Source organism: Cibotium barometz, chromosome 21, assembly GCF_041138505.1.
Source record: "Cibotium barometz isolate CiBa-2024 chromosome 21, ASM4113850v1, whole genome shotgun sequence".
Classification (NCBI taxonomy): domain Eukaryota; kingdom Viridiplantae; phylum Streptophyta; class Polypodiopsida; order Cyatheales; family Cibotiaceae; genus Cibotium; species Cibotium barometz.
In genome coordinates this window covers 23424909-23441648 of record NC_141066.1, presented here as the reverse complement: position 1 = coordinate 23441648, position 16740 = coordinate 23424909, and the positions used below count along the sequence as shown (strand labels likewise).

At 44.9% G+C, this 16740-nt stretch overlaps 1 protein-coding gene and 1 long non-coding RNA gene across 8 annotated transcripts in view; one reads left to right on the top strand and one right to left on the bottom strand.

Annotated features, from left to right (window-relative positions):
• Window positions 1-16094, top strand: part of LOC147626969 (mitogen-activated protein kinase kinase kinase 3-like) — a 101192-nt gene extending 85098 nt beyond the window's left edge. For all 7 annotated transcript variants that reach the window (XM_086815532.1, XM_086815539.1, XM_086815533.1 and 4 more), the window contains 3 exons: window positions 14562-14672; window positions 14758-14967; window positions 15068-16094. In XM_086815532.1, coding sequence (XP_086671658.1) covers window positions 14562-14672; window positions 14758-14967; window positions 15068-15598 — 852 coding nt within the window. In that variant the 3' untranslated portion in view covers window positions 15599-16094. The remainder of the gene's footprint in view (window positions 1-14561; window positions 14673-14757; window positions 14968-15067) is intronic.
• On the bottom strand, window positions 1456-6360 carry LOC147626970 (uncharacterized). Its single transcript, XR_015268431.1, has 3 exons — window positions 6304-6360; window positions 6135-6157; window positions 1456-3218 (listed from the first exon to the last, which is right to left on the bottom strand). It is a non-coding gene; the product is annotated as an uncharacterized LOC147626970 (long non-coding RNA).
• Window positions 16095-16740: the final 646 nt, after the last annotated feature.

Sequence of the window (16740 nt, the reverse complement as noted above, 5' to 3'; positions counted from 1 at the left end):
GATTACAGACCTCTTGACCACAGTTAGAGCAGAGCTGCAGTTGGCCATGGACAGGAGGGCTGAGTTCACGTTTCATGCGAACGAGGCTTTTTGGACTCAGATGGGTGGAGATGCAACAAAGATTTTTTTTCAGCACACAGGCCTTCCCATAGCAGGGATTCTGTGAGGTACTAGCAGGATTCACAGGGTGAGGTTGAGATTGAACCTGATAAGGTAAGGGGTATTGCTTCAGATTTTTATCGGTCTTTGTTGACTACACAGGTGCCCTCTCCTCGGAGAGATGTGGCACGGCAGAAAGTTTGGGAGTGCATGCCCAGGCTCATTACAGATGCTATGTTCTTCCCTAGATGCCCCTTTCTCGAAGGATGAATTCCTTCACGCACTGCATGCTCTTTCCAGTGGTTCATGCCCAGGTCCCGCCACTGCATGCTCTTTCCAGTGGTTCATGCCCAGGGGGTGATGGTCTTTCTCCCGCCTTCTTTATTCTTTTTTGGGATCATATTGGAGATGCTATCACTGTTGCCCTTCAGGAAATGTGGCTGTCGGGTATGCTGCTGCCATACCTCACGGAGGGGCTGATTCACCTTATCCCCAAGAGTGCGAGCGTTTTCAGATTTCCCGTTCGGTGAGGCAGGGTTGTCCCCTCGCCCCTTTACTGCACCTCATTGTAGCTGAGGCTATGAGCAGGTTTCTTTGGGCTGCCCTTGGTGTTGTGGATCTCAGGCTGCCTTTATGCACGGAGGAAGAGTTTTTGGACTCTGAGTTAGCAGATGATACGGCGTTGTTCCTTGCGGCTTCACTTGCTTGTTTATGTGCTTTCCGGACAGCCTTGGAACCTTTTGTTTGGTAGCAAGAGCTACTATCAATTGGCATAAATCAGTTGGTTTTTGGATCAATGATTCTCCTCTTGCAGATTGGGGTATAGATGTTGGTTTTACTTGGATTGAGAGGATGCTCTGCCAGATACCTTGGTTGTCAGTGGGCGTTGACATCTCCCCTGCACAACAGTTTGCTCCAGTGCTCTTAAGCATTAAAAGAAAACTTCATCACTGGAGCAGGAGGAAGCTCGACTTGGCCTCTAGAGCTTTGGTGGTTAACCAAGTTTTGCTAGCCACGGCTTGGTTTATTGCTTAATGCTGGATTTTCATAAGGGCTGCATTGGCCAGCTTCGTCGCCTTATTTGGAACTTTCTTTGGTCAAGGCTTGATGTTAATGCACACACCAGGGCTAGAGTTGCTTGGGAAACCATTATCAAGCCTAAGCAGGAAGGGGGATTGAATATCATTAACCCTGAGGTGCAATGTAAGGCTTTGCTCTGTAAGCTTGTTGTTAGGGGCTTTCTTCCAGGCACTGAGCCGTGGAAGGACTTTCTCATGCAGCAAATCACGAAGTGTCCCTGTTCGCGGAGGTGACTGGACTTTGAGCTCACGCTTTATTTTTTCGGATGCAGTTCACCACTCCCCTTCCCCCCCCCCTGGTTAGGTCCCTCCTACGGGCCTGGGACTGCCTGAGGAGTTTTTTGGTACACATCCCCCCGTGTTCAGCGGAGGAAGCTAACCGGCAGCCCATTCTGTGGAATGATTTGATCTTAGATGTGCATGGTAGGCCTCTTGGGGCAGCTATGCATATTCTTGGGCTGGCTGGGAGACCCTATGCCCCACAGTGCTGGCTTGGAAGAGGCTTCAGAGCCTCACCGAGGTGCAGAGATTGGATTTCACGCAACATTTGAGAGGCTCTAGCCGGAGGATTGCACAGATTGATGCAACCATTCCCAACCACTGGATTACTGGATCTTTTTTGGAAGGTCGTCATCATTCTTGGTTTGGGGTTTTTTCTGGGATAGGTGTTCCTCTTCAGGTTATGGGTCTCTCCTTGCCTAGGGAGGATGATGTACCGGTCTTTTTTTCTGTACAGGATGGATGGTAGCTGGAGAGATGTGATGTGCAGGACCTTATTGAGGGCCCCCAGATTCGTCCAGTCAGAGTTGTTGGCAGGTCTTTGTTGACACCCCCCCTCCCTAGGTATGATCACAGAGAGTGTTAGCCTTTGGTTGCATGGTGGCTGCCCTATCAGACATTTGCATTGGGACCCCGGTGAGTGGGAGTGGAAGGATGCTTGTAACCCTTTGAAAAGCATGCCTTTTTTCAGTTATGCGGTGCGGAATGCCAGACGTCTTATCTTGGGACACATTCGGAGTGTCCCTACTCTTAGACCCCATTGGGAGTCTTACAGCATTTCGATTGACATTCAAAGGGTATTTTGGCGGAGATTGTGGCATTCTTATAGGAAGCCACAGATTTTCTCCTTTATCTGGGTTTCCCTTCATGGTGGTCTGGCCACCAATCAGTGGAGGTCTGTTAACTGGTGCTTGCCCAACATGCCCTAGATGTGCAGGAGTTTTGGAGTCAGTTTACCATTGTTTATGGGAATGCAAGGAAGCACAGAGGGTTTGGTCTGCGATTGCACACCTCTTTGGTAGGATTAAGAGGGATGCTATCATTTCTTTTGGTTCTATCATTTGGTTGACATAGTCTGGGCCTCAGCTGAGACTCGAGGGGACTGACAGGAGCTTGGCCATTATGGTTAGGCAAGGAGTTGCTCGGCAGTGTTGTCTTCAGGATTTGCCACTTTCACACTTTGCCCCTCCGACACAGAGGTTAGACAGTTCTTGGGAGATTATTGCTAGCATCTCAGCCTAGAATATTTGGAAGGCTAGATGCATTGAGGCCATTGAGGGTACTCCCGTTCTTGTTTCTCAGCGTCTTTGCAGGATTTGGAGTGATATTATTCACACCATTATGGCTACCTGGGCCAGAATCCAGGCATCTTCGAGGGTTGCAAAGAGGAAGCGTGGCCAGTTTATGAGAGAGTGGGACATTGGTATCTTTTTCACATCCTCTCATTCGGGACCCTTTTTTTTTTTTGGGGAAGAAACTTTAATTTAAATTAGAAGAAAAGAAAAGTTACAGCTACAGCAGAGATAAAGGCTCTGCGAGGGGCACAACTGCTTACATAGTCGTGCATAGGAACATCTGAGGGCTTTCTAACAAAATAACAAGATTCTTGTACTATGAGGAAAGGATTCCATCAATCATTGACAGTCGATCTCTTGAGTAGATCTTCATGAGCCTAGACTTCCAAGTCTGCCATCTTCCAAGCTTGACTTCTTGGAAAGTCTTTTGAAAATCTTCCACTGCATCCTTCATCTCCCCCATAACCTGCACAGCAACTTTAGAAATGTGAGCTTTTAAAGCCCAGATATGGTTCCTCCCTCCATTAGAGAAGACATAATCATTTCTTTCTTTCCAGATTTCATGGAGGAACAGACATCTGATCATATGCCACAATGGGGGATCAAGGTGCATACATTCACCCAAAAGAACCTCTTTAGGAGAAAATGGGTTGGGGTGAATACTCTTAAAACAGGTATACAGAAGGTTTAGAAACTTAGCATTGTACCTGCAATGAAAAAACATGTGAGGAATGTCTTCAATGTCAGCATTACACCGGGGGCACAAACCATTACCTTTACCAATCTTGGCAGCACGAGCACCTGTCCAGATCCCCTTATGGAGGATGAGCCAGAGAAAGCAAGAATGCTTAACAGAAGGGGAGAAGGCCCAAATAGACTTAAACCTGTAGCTCCATTGGCTAGTACTCTCCACTTAAGGTTCCACTTATCATTGAGCAAGAGGATAAGTTTAGAGTCATCTCTGCACAGGTTCGGGACAGGCAGGAGAGGGCTACTGTTGTTCCAGCAGACCAATTGGGTAATAGGCTGAGGAGGGGTAGGGATCAACAAAGGGAAGATGGAAGATATAAGTGTTAACCTTTCCATTAAAAGATTAAGACAAGCAGGAGAGACAGTAGCAATGCTAAGGATGTCATACTGGTCAGCCCAGTGATTAGATACCCAGAGGTCCTTCCAACTACAAAAGCCAAGTTTGTACAACTTGTGACCTCTACGTAGCTGAGAATCAGAGATAGGCTGCACAAATTTACTGAACCATATAGAATCATAGGGCAGGTAGAGGAGCTCTTTCTTGTCCTTTAAGCTCACCAAACTCTTATACTTAAACCAAGCATTCCAATACTGGTTAGCAAGAGTAGTACCCTTAGCCTTAAATGGAGCATTGGACATAAATATCTCATTGGGGGAAAATTTGTCCCAGGCCTTAAGATTCCTATGATGAAACTGCCCACAGTTTCTGTGAATGAAAAAAGTCCAGAAGTCTCTGGTGGAGACACCTCTAACTATCCATTTGCAAGCCAGTTTATCAGCCATGGTTCTGATGTCCAGAAGCCCAAGACTTCCTTGATCTTTAGGCAGGGTACACTTCTCTAATGCCACCTTATGGATTTTATTATTGGTGGCACTGTTACCCCAAAGAAAGTCAGCAGTGAGCCTGTCAAGCTCTCTAAGGTGTGTCTCAGGAGGCCTCCAACAAGCAAGGAAGTATATGACAGTAGGAAGGATATAGTAGTTCAAAACAAAGAGTCTAGAGGCTAGGGTAGAGTTATAATCATTCCAATGCTTGAACTTGGCTTTGACTTTCTCCATAACCCAGGACCATCTACTCTTGGAGCAGCCAAAACCCATAGGAATCCCTAGTAACCTGAAAATGGTCCCAGAGAGGACTTGGGTACAACCAGCATTAGAGATAGAGTCAGGAATGTTACCTTTAGAGGCCCATACTCCAGTCTTGGAGTGATTAATAATAGAACCATTGGCTTCACAGAAGATGTCAAGGCAGTTCCAAAAATTTTTAACACTTAAGTCATCATTGTCAATAAAGGAATTAGAGTCATCAGCAAACTGTTGCAGACATAGATCATGATCAAAACCAGGGACAGGAATACCTTTGATCTCACCTTTATCAAGCGAATCCTTGACCAGCCAACCTAAAGCATCAGCCACAATAACAAACAAAAGAGGAGCAATGGGGCAGCCCTGCCTGATAGATCTCCTAAGAGTGATAGGCTCTGTAAGAGATCCATTAAGAGAGACAATAGCTTTAGCATTACCAAGTAGCACATGAACATATTTAATAAAATTTTTCCCAAAGCCAATGTCAGACAAGGATTGTAGAACAAAGTCCCATTCAACTCTATCATATGCTTTATCAAAATCAATTTTGAAGAAAAGAAAATCAAGCCCAATGTCTTGGGCAAACTCACACCCTTCCCAAATGTTGATAATGGCATCAAGGATATATCTGCCCTTAATAAAGCCTTTTTGCTCCTATAGAATGATATCATCCATTAAAGGGCTGATCCTCCTAGCAAGGGTAAGAGCAAAAACCTTATAGGTAGAGGTAAGACAGGTAATGGGTCTCCAGTTGTCAAGCAAGTCCTTTCTCCCCGTTTTATGAATGAGCTTAATGACCCCAGTGTTAACAGAGATAGGGAGGGCACCATAGCTGAGAGTCTCAAACCAAACTTTCAAAAGATAGGGAGCAATCCATTCCTTATACGCCTGAAAGAATTCATTGGGCAAACCATCCATCCCAGGAGTTTTACCTTTAGCCATGTGCTCTATACTTTCTTTCACCTCATCTTCGGTCAGAGGGGCCTCAAGCTGAGACTTCATGAAAGGGGTGACAGTCTTTTTCCTGCACATAGCTATATTAGCTCTAGCATTAGTGGTCCCCTCTGACCTGATGGGCATCTCAGAAAAAAATTTAGCATAAAAATTAGCAACAAAGTTAAGGTTATCCTCCTGGGAGTGGAGAATTTGCCCACTTGAATCCTGCAAGGGAGGCACAAGATCTTGAATTTTCTTTTTTTTTAAGCAGATTAAACATATGTTTATTGGGTTTATCAAATTTCCTTGCCCAGACCCGTCTAGTAAAAACAAGCGCTCTTTCAGCCTCTTTCATCTCTTCTTGCCTCATTACATCCCTGAGACCATTAAGCTCATCAATATGGGAGGAGGTAGGACTGCAATGCATTTCTAGTTGCTGGATTCTGTCAGAAATGGTCTGTCTCCTATTCTTACGTATCTCAGTAGCCTTACTCTTGTAGATGCTCAAAGTTTTCTGAGTAAGCTTAAGAGCATGCATCCAGGCTTTAGCAGGAGAAACATACAGATCAAAAGCAGAGTCAAAGTGATCTTTAATAAGTTTAGAGACAACCTTTGAGGAAAAGAGAGTAGCATCTGCATGAAACCAACCACTTTTCTTTTGATTCACCTGGTTGTTGGCCTCTAGAAGGACTGGTTTATGATCAGAGACACAAATGGAGCCAACAGCTCTACACTGGATATTACAGAAGTCATTAAGAATAGGAGTAGAAACATAGTACCTGTCCAGTCTGGCTGACCTGAAATGCTCCTTTTTCTGAGCATTATCCCAAGTGAAACCAGACTCACCTGACACATCTTGAAGGTTGAAGTGACTGACCAGCTTTTCCCAAAGATTTTTTTCCCCGTCAAAGAATTTTCCCTTTCTTCTTCCATCTGTCTCTAAGAGAAGTCACCATATTGAAATCCCCAAATAGAATGACATTACCTGTGATTTGGAGCAGCTCACACCACACTTGCATTCTTAGATTAACATCACAGGGGGCATACACAGCAATGAGGGTTAGCTTGAAAGGGCCCCCAATTTGGGCACTCACCCAGCTCTGGTTACTAGTATACTGCGTCATCTCTTTAGAAAGGGAATCATTGATACCAAGAGCCAGTCCCCCTTTACCATTAGGATGAGTAGAGGTAAGCCAAGTAAAGTTTTTACTAACTCTGGCCAAATTAGTTTGGAGAAGAAAATCAGTACACTTAACTTCATTAACACACATAAAATCAAAGCTGAGCTTACAGTCATTAATCCAAGTCTGGATAGCCTTAGCTTTAACTGGATCAGTTAACCCCTTGCAATTATAGGTACATCCTTTCAGATTATGAGCACTCATCATTTTCTGGAGTTTTTGGGTGGTTTACTGAGGACAACAGAAGCTCTGTTAACATCATTGGTTTTTTCTTTTTTCCTTTTGTATTTAGGGACCTTAGGGGAGGAACTAGAGATAGGACCAGCTTTGGTTTTCTAAGGGGAAGTTTCAAGAGAACCAATAAGGGTGTCTTGAGAGTCAACCTCATTAATTTCCATCTCAAATTCCTTATCTATGGGAAGGGAGGAATCTATAAACTCCTCATCAGAGTCTTCCTCAGAGGTGGGGACATTATGGGAAGAGTTGCCTGGATTATCCACCCTAGCCTTATCTTCATCAAGACTAGGAGGGGTAACCTGCTCTTTATCAGGGACAAAGTTGGGCAGAACTTCATCAGACCCACCAAGAAGGGGACCCTCAACATCAACAAGCAAAGGAGCAAACTTATTAATGTTTCTGTTACTAGTTTTAGCAATCTTAGGTTTAAAATTATTCTTTTTTCCCACAGCAGTGAAGCCCTCTGTGTGAGTTTCAGCTCCCTTCACCTTGATATTGTCTGGGCAATCCTTTATTAAGTGCCCTTGTTTGTGGCATTTAAAACAAGCATTAGGGAGATTCTTGTATACAATAGCTTGTGTGTGTATGACACAACCTTCCTGGTCATGAATATCTATGCTATACTTGAGCTCTTGGGAGATGTCCACTTCAATCAGGATCTGAGGGTCCCATTTAGGGTTAATCTCTGGTTGGGGCCTTTGCCCAATAACCTTCCCTAGTTTATTACCCATCACTTTAATCCACGGGTAAAAGCAGAGCGGAAGGTCAGGAAGGTCAACCCAGACAGGGGTAATATGTGTCTTTTGCTTGGGATCAAATCGTCTATTCCATTTAGTAAAGACTAGAGGAGTGTTCCTAATCAGCCAAGTACCCTGGGCTAAGATGTCTAGGGCATGCTTAGGGCTTTCAAAAAAGAACAGATAATGACTGTTGGGGAGATACTGGACATAGGGAATCTTAATATTTCTAGGCCCCCAATTTTGTCTCATCCAGGCTTTAAGGGTGTCCATGGGAGGTCTCGGCCCATGACAAGTACCAACCAAAGTCTTGCTCTCAAGATTAGCACACCACGAATGAAGCTCCTGAGTGTTACACACAATGTGGTCAGAGACAGGACCAGGATTTTTAGGTTGCTCAGTATTAGTAGGGGTCGGCTGAAAACTCTCAGAGAAAATAGGGTTAGAGTTAACCCTAATAGTATTTTGTTGAGGCTGTTTAGCCCCCCCACTAGAGCCAACTAGATTATTACCAGACGATACTCCAAGGTAGGGCAGACCTGTACAGAATCCTGTAACAGAGCTAGGCAAAGGGGAGGAGAATCCATGCAAGAAAGGTCTAATCTCAGACTCAGAACCTGAAAACATATTATACTCCTGAGGGTAATAGGGTCTTGGGTGGTCAGGCCCTACATGCAAGGGATTCCTCATGAAATCAGCAGAAAAGGAGGGAGGAACCATACCTGAACTGAAGTACTGGTCCAACTGGGGTGGGACAAATCCTCTATGGGGGTGGAAGAGAGGCGGTTGAAGGTTGAGAGCGGCTCCCATCAAGGTACTCCTCCCGGGCTGCAGATGTTCAGCTTCTTTGCCAGAGCCGGAGTCGAGGACTGCAGCATAGGAGGTGGCAATGGTTGTAGCTGATGGTCCATTCCCTTGTACAGAAGCAGCAGGGGTTGGGTCTTTCAGGAGAGGACTCACAGCAGAGCTGGAGCTTCCTGCCATACTGGCGGAAGCCCCAAAGGGGCGACGTGGCGAGACCCTCACGGCTGAAGCGCGCAGAGAGTGGCGAGAATAGGTTTGGTGCAGAGCACTGGGGCATGCAATGAGTTGAGCAGACGAAGAAAGGGCTATGGCGACCACACAGAACGGTCACATCCGCCACTTTGAGTGTCTTGGAATCTCTTTTGATCTCAAAAAAATTGGAGAGTGTGCTTTCCATTCGGGACCCTATTGGCAGCACAGGGTTCCTGATTGGTTGAGATCTCCACCTTGCTTGGTGTGAAATCTCCATTTTGTAAAAAATTTTCATACTTAATAGAAGTCTACTTTCTGGAAAAAAAAAACTTTCGAAGAAGGCTTTCAAAGAACAAACCTTGTCCAGAAGAGGTTTTTGTCGTGATCGAACTTGCCATTTTTGCAACTTTCTTTGATCATTTTTATCCAGCTCATGCCTAGCCTAATGCATTTGCAGTTCTTCTTGAGGGGATAAGACACGTTTTTGAGGGGATAAGACATGAGTATGGTTGAGCTCTTCAAGAGCCTATAATTGATTTTTCATCTCAATAATTCTTTGCCTTTCTTCCCCTGGATACCATTTTCCATAGTTAGCTATTACTCCTTGTGTGCGAATTGCAGAATGATACCAAGCAACATCTATATCCTCGTATATTTATGCACGAACTGCATCAACGACATCACGCACCATATCCTAAAACAAAGGGTGAGTGAGAAAACTGTTGTTTACCACGCAAAGCCTCTTTTCTAGCAGTTGTACATCATCAATGGGAACATCTAAATAGAGACTCATCCATAAAGGAGCATGATCCGAGAGTCGCAGGGAATAATCAACCCACATATGACATGTTACTGGATCGGTGTGATTAGCATTTAAACTGTACCAACGGTCCAATTTGGCACGGTATTCAGGAAAGGCATTGATGAAATGTGTAACCTTTTTTGTGTGGACAAGTTACTTTCCAAATATCCGTTGCATTCAAATGACGCATTACATTTGTCCATGATACCCTTTCAGTTGCAATCATATGAGTGACCACAAGTGTTGCCATCACGCACTGGCGAATTATTAAAGTCCCCAAATAGAAATGCATTTGTCAGCCATGGATACTACAGAAGTTTGTGCTGAAGCATAGCTCTTTGGGCTGAAAATGAAGGAGCATAAACCAATGCAAATTCATAAACTTGGCCATTCAACATACACTGCAATGATCAGACGGCCATCTAGATCATTATAGGCCACTGTTGGCTGTAATACACGTCTGACCAATACACAAACTCTTTCTAAAGTATTCAAACCTACATAATATATATCATAGTTGTGGAAAAAACCAGTTTGCCCAGCAGCTAGGGCATGCTGATTATGTTCCTGCAAAGATACTATATCCAGTTTCATTCTATACATATAGTCCCAAACCAATCTCCAAGTTCTTGGGTTATTCCACCCTTGTACATTATATGACATACATTTTATTGGCGCATTCATTGTCAGAAGAAAGGGAGAAATTTCAAGTAAAGGCCATATCTATATCATCCTGTATGCTTTGGAGTTTCATCATTCCACTTTTAAGTACATAAGCCTACAACATCTCAGCATCAACAGTGGGTGCTTTATTCTGAGATGTAGATGCAGATGAGTCATTTGTCCAAGTGCGTGACTGCGAAGGTCGCAATCTGACATTGATTACTCTTCTTGGATTCGGGGTCTGCCAGCCCTCTGCATCCAACACATTTTTTTTCTTTTGCGGCAGTGTTTTTCTGAGGTGCCTCAGAGCGTACTTGCAGTTTGGGCTGTTGCACAGTTTTGCTTCTTTTCTGCACAGCCATATTGGCAACAGGGGCAGAAATAGGTGTCTTAACTGGAGGGTTTTTTGCCTGAACTACTGGTTCATTCACCATCGAAGTAGGAAGAACAGAATCAGCCAGAGGTTGCAATGTGAGAGTGGGACAATCCGAAGCTAGAGGTCGCAATGTGAGAGTTGGACAATCCGAAGCTAGATGCCCAAACTTATGGCATGTGAAGCATGCACCTGCAAACACACCCCATTTCAAGTCAAAGAATTTTTCCCCCCATGTTACATCATCTATCTCCACAGCAATAGATGGAGGGGTGGGTTTATCAGTGTCCCACAAAATGTAGGAACGAGTACAATTCCCCATCACACGTGGGGCACAAATTATTGAGCCAAGCTTGGCAGCTCTTTGCTGAAATTTATAGGAAAGGTAACCACCTCAACCCATACGGGGCATTGATGTTTGATAAGTGCGTGTAATCCTTGGTAGTATTCCGCAGAAGCACATGAACCATTCGCTTGCCATAAAACAATGGCCATTTTACCAGCAGTAGTTGTTTGAATGTTGCATCCAAAAGGACTACTTCAAAAAAGCCACGTGCTGCATAATACACACCGTCAACAAAGCATCCACCCAATATGTTTTTTAACCATTGTTCAACATCATTTGTTGATTGCTTTTTCCCAAGGAAAAATAAGATGACAGCACTCTCCAAAAACTTCTTTACTTTTCGCAGAATTGTCTGCACCAAGATTTTGTATTTAATTGTTAGTTTAGGCTTGTCCCACACAGCCTGATTTTCCTATAGTCCTTGTGCAAAACATTAAGTATTGAGCATCCGGGCTATGATGAGACAACACAAGAGCTGATTCCTTTAGTCTTTTAGGCTCTTCACCATTCAAAGTGATACACCTGCAGGTGTATACTTTCTCTTGATCATTGGAGCCCATGGCATGCATAGGACAAAAGATAAAAGCAACACAAAAGACGATTGAAGGAACTGAAGAGGAGGAGGGAAGGGAAGGCTAATCACAAGGCGATAGGCTGAGCAGAAGAAAGGGCAGCAGATAGACTAAGAAATAAGGAAGCGGCAGGAACAGGCGAGGGCAAAAGCAAGAATATGCAAAGGCAGGAAAAGGTGACAGTTGACTCTACAGCAGGTACAGACGAGGACAGGAGGAGCAAGCGACGGCTCACTGGAGCAGAAAAGGACAACAAGAGGAAGAAGAAACGACAACACGCTCCACCAGCAGTAAATAGGTGACAGCCTTCTCACATCACAGTCACTGCAGCAGGAACAGTCGACGTCAAAATCTCCAACAAGAAATTGCGATGACCCTCTCTGCAGGAACATAGACGAACTCCTCCCTACATACACTCTCTCTCTCTCTCTCTCTCTCTCTCTCTCTCTCTCTCTGTCCCCTCCACACTTTCTTCTTCCACAGGAGCATGGTGAGAGATGCTATTGACACGATGCAGAATGGGAGAGCATAGGATCACAATAGACTAGTCGCTGAGCACTTCTCTCATGCGAGGACGTGATGGTCCCACTCTTGGTTCACATGTTCAAGAGGGCCTTATGCGAGGGTTTCCCTGTCAGGTAGGGGAGAGCCCAAGGGTGTCCGATATACTGCTGCTTTGTGGATTTCCCCAAGGCTTTTGATACCGTCCCCTGAGCCAGAGTGATGAGGAGACTACAGGATATGAGAGTACCAGCAGAGATGGTTTGGGGTGTCCTGCCCATTCTGAAGGCAAGCGATCCCATGGACCCCAAAAACTACAGGACTATCATGATTGGTCATACTTTGGCCAAGATCTATGGGTCACTTTTGGAGCATGAGCTGAGCAGGTGGGCCAAGGAGCAGAGACTCAGGACACCAGGGCAGGTAGGTTTCAGGAGAGGGTGATTCTCACACTCTACGAATCCGTCACTGGCAAACTACGGGCCCCAGGGGGAGACTCAGAGGTCATACATAGCACTATCAAGGTGAAGCAGGGCTGCGCCCTGTCTCCCACTCTATTCGGGCTATACATTGATAAGATATCTGACTACATCAATAGACAGGGAGGACCAAGAGCATGACTGGCATGAGGCTTGATACTGATCCTATTGTATGCAAATGACATTGTCCTTATATCTGATTTGCCAGAGGGTCCATCGCCGTTCTAACACTCACATCACTGGCTTTCCACCCATCGAGCTCTTTGCCGCCACCATTTCCTTGCTGGCTCCCAGCCCTCCCTACTCAGGCCCCATATCGTACATCTCTACATCTTATTTCATTACTAGCTCCTGCTCTGAGAAATCCCCACATCGCCACTACCTTTCGTCTCTACCCACTGCAATGAGGCATTTACCTGCTGCTGCACCGGCCGACCATTTCCTTTCCACCATCTCCTCTATGAATCTATCCGCCTCCATTGCCACCGATTTTGAACTCAGCTCAACAAGCCTCAAATTGTCTCATTCACTTGACCTTCTGCTACTTACCTTCTGTAGCAGCCCCCCATTACACTTCCCTCCCCGCCACCCTGCCAGTCTCACCGTTCCTCCCCCACGGTGTCCCGCATCCAACCTCGGGTGCAAAAGGATCTCTCTGCCTCATCCTACCGCCGCACTACCCCCACAGTCACGCCTTCTTCCACTGTCCGCACGACATCATCCGGCTGCCTAGGATCCTCACTTGTTGTAGCAGTATTACCCTCTCCACCTTGCCTCTTTCCTTGACAGCAACAAGGTTCCGTCCACTTCCCTCCTTCGCCACCCGGCCACAGCACCCTCACCCACTTCCCCACCTCCACAGGCGAGCAGCAGGTCGTCATCCGGATCCCTTCTCGCCACCCCTCCTACTACTATGGTGATCACCTCCCTCTCTACGGCTAATCAAACATCACTTCTGGAGAGCCCTCTCTTCCCACACCTACCTTGGATTCTCCACATGAGGTGACCGTTTGCGTAGATTAGGGTGACAGCACTGAGCGCATTGAGCTTCCAGATTCTCCATTTTCTTACAACGCTCTAAATATTTATGTGGGTGATCTACCCTGCTTGCGGTTTCTGGATCCTCCAGAGCAGCTGTTGCGTCATCCTAGTTAGTTGAGCTCGCCATGTTTTGGATAACCTCTCTATTGATGTCTGCATCTACTCCAACTACTTCTTTGAGCTCTCCTGTGATCGCCATTGCCAGAGGGATCGCACTCCATGCGCCTAGGACACCATTCGAGGCCTTCACAGTCAGGTATATCTTCTTGAGCAGCGCCTTCAGAAAGCAGAATCAGAGCTCACTCACTAGTGCACATCATTTTCCCATAGCACAGAGGAGGTGCTTGAGTTACATGAGCAAGACAGCGGACCAGGGAGCTCTCTTTACGACCCCAAGCAGCAGACCTGGATGCCCTTCACCAGTCTCTCCGCCCTCTCCAGTCACTTCTTAGTGGTTCCCAAACCTCTTCATCCACTGGGGTACCCAGCACGACGTCAGCCAGCACTCACATTTTCCCCCCGCATGAAGAGGGCCCTAGTTTTTTTTAAATCATTGTATATACCATCTTTCATGATGTCACTATTTCTATCATTGTACTTATCATCCTTCATGATGTATTTGTATTGACAGTATAGTGCATCTTTTCATTATAAAACAATTTATCAGTTCACAGTGTTTTTTTTTTTCCATCTTACTCACCCCTGCATTTAAAGCCTTGCTCTAAGAGTGGCCAGCCATGTAGGCCCCCCCCTCCCCCTTGGTTTTCTTTGCCACTAGTCTTTTACCTCTCTAGAGGGTTTTTATCTATTTTTTAGATGTATTTTTTTTAAATTAATGGAATAATCTTTTTATGATGGAAAAGAAAAGAAGAGAAGTGGTCCTTGTTGTAAAACTACATCTTTGTTGAAAAATGACATGGCTCGATGTCTGGAAGGTAGAAAATCAGAGGATGTCCATCTGGATAACCCGGTTCAGCTCCTGTATGCTGAGGTGAAGGTTGAGGGCAATTTTGGTTGTACTAGAAAGATAGTGATGGATGCCTTCTAGAGGAGTTTATGTACTATGTCAAAGTCTCTTGTTGATCGTGATTTATTGGAAAATTTTGTAGGTCATCATGCAAAAAAACACTGGCTATGAATTTGCTATGGATATTTGGAGTCTTGGATGTACTGTCATTGAGATGGTTACGGGGAAGCCTCCCTGGTCTGAACTTGAAGCAGTAAGTCTGTCCGCCCTGATTGTAGAGAGTTGCCATGAAGTCTGTCTTGTCTGACTATTTTCTGAACTAACTCTGCTTAATCCAGGTAGTGGCAATGTTCAAGGTTACCAGAGAAGATGCACCTCCCATCCCAGACAGTTTGTCTCCTGATGGGCGTTCTTTCATCAGGCTTTGTTTGCAGAAAAATCCGGCAGGGCGTCCTACTGCTGCGAAACTACTGGAGCATCCATTTGTGCAGATTCAAAACGATGGCCATGATAACATGGTTCATGCTTTTGATGTGCTTGATATATTGGTAATTGCTGGAACTTTTTTTGCCTGTAGAGTCTATCCTTTATAACATCCAAACTTGATACCAGCTTGAGTTTTTTCTTGGGCTGCCTGACCTCTCACAGGATATTGGGGAAACACATATGTCATCTACTCCTCCAGCTGGACCTGGCGTACGTCCCTCTTTGACTGCCCCGTCCTCACCACGGTCTTCACGATCAGGTCTCGTAACACCGCCAAGGGGGGGCCGTGGGGGTTTTCTTGTTCCAAGAATAGACCAGAACAAGGCTTCTGGGAACCCTTTGGTTGTATCTCATAGAAGGTCAAGGAGGCCCAAGAATGTCACAGACGAAGTTCCACCCTCTTCTTCTGGAAGTAGGCAAAACAGCGAGTCTCTTCAAACTCCAGCTCGGCCTTCTCTGAGTGCCCCCGTCTCACCGAGGTCATCACATCGCATTCTCGGGGATTTGTACCCAACTCGCTCTGCTGGTATCCTACCTGATTTCTCAACACCAGCATTTGAGAATAGGCAAAAGCCTCTGAACAATAACAGAGTACACCAAGGTTTTGCAGCTTCTGGGCATGCTGGATCACCTAGTGTGGTAGAGCCAGAGCATGCATGGAGGCGTAGTGGTGGTTTTCGAAGACTGAGATGAGCCAACTGAACTTTCTGAAGATGAACTCAATCTTACTGGGAGGCATTGAAGCTTTCAAACCCATCATGAACGGGCAACACGACAGGAAGACGATGCAAACTCAATGAGAGTTCGCAATCTTGTCATGGAGATTGGTATCAGAGTATTCTTCAAAATCTTGTTGAACACACGGAAGCTTCGATGGAATCCAAGTACCTTCTTTGGAAGAAAGGATAGTGCACATCTGGATTCTGTACCATCTTGAGGCTCATCTGCACTTGGATAGCATATCCTTTTGCATTATGTTCTTGCAGATGCAGTTCCACACTGATTGTTGTTACAACTAAGGTCGATCAAAGTCCTCCATGGTAAACTCAAATGGATCCAAGCAGGGCTGGAAAAGGATTGTATACTATGCTTGTATGGCCACACTCATGTAAACTTTGTTGACACAGTATCTAGACATTATCACCATATTCTTTATGCAATCTTTTGAAGGCATCATCTATATTCTTTATGCAATCTTTCACTACACGTAGAAGGAACCGGAGGAGAAATTCTTTGTAAGATGCAACTAGCTACCATATGGCCAGCAGTGTTGTTAATCATGGGTAATAATTAAACATTGGATAAAGATTGGCTCACACAATCTTGGAGGTCCAAAAGAGAAGAACACAAAGTAACACAAAAATGGATGAGCCAAATGTGTTACTGCCCAACATTTGGGTTTATGACTGCAAAAAGTGAGAGGTACAAAGTATTTACTTCTGTAGTATCATTTGTCATTTACATCCATCCCTTTTTCATCAAGGTAAAAAAAATGTTTCTCTATACATGATGGAATCATGAATCCACCTGTTTTAAACCATTGAGTATTTTGTATGGAGATGGATGAAGTCAAAAGCCTCTTGTAGGGTGTTTATTATGTAAATCTCCATATGTTCTCTTTTGTGAGGACTATAATTACACCCTCTTATGTTGGTAAATATATAATTTCCAAGACAATTTAATCTCCACATGTTTTCTTCAGTGAGGACTAACTATAATTAGACCCTTGTATGTTGGAAGATGTATAATTTCCAAGTCAATTATTTTCAGAGTTACAAAAAAACCCATTTTTGACTTGCAGTTGTGGATTTGTATTGATTATTCATACTGATATG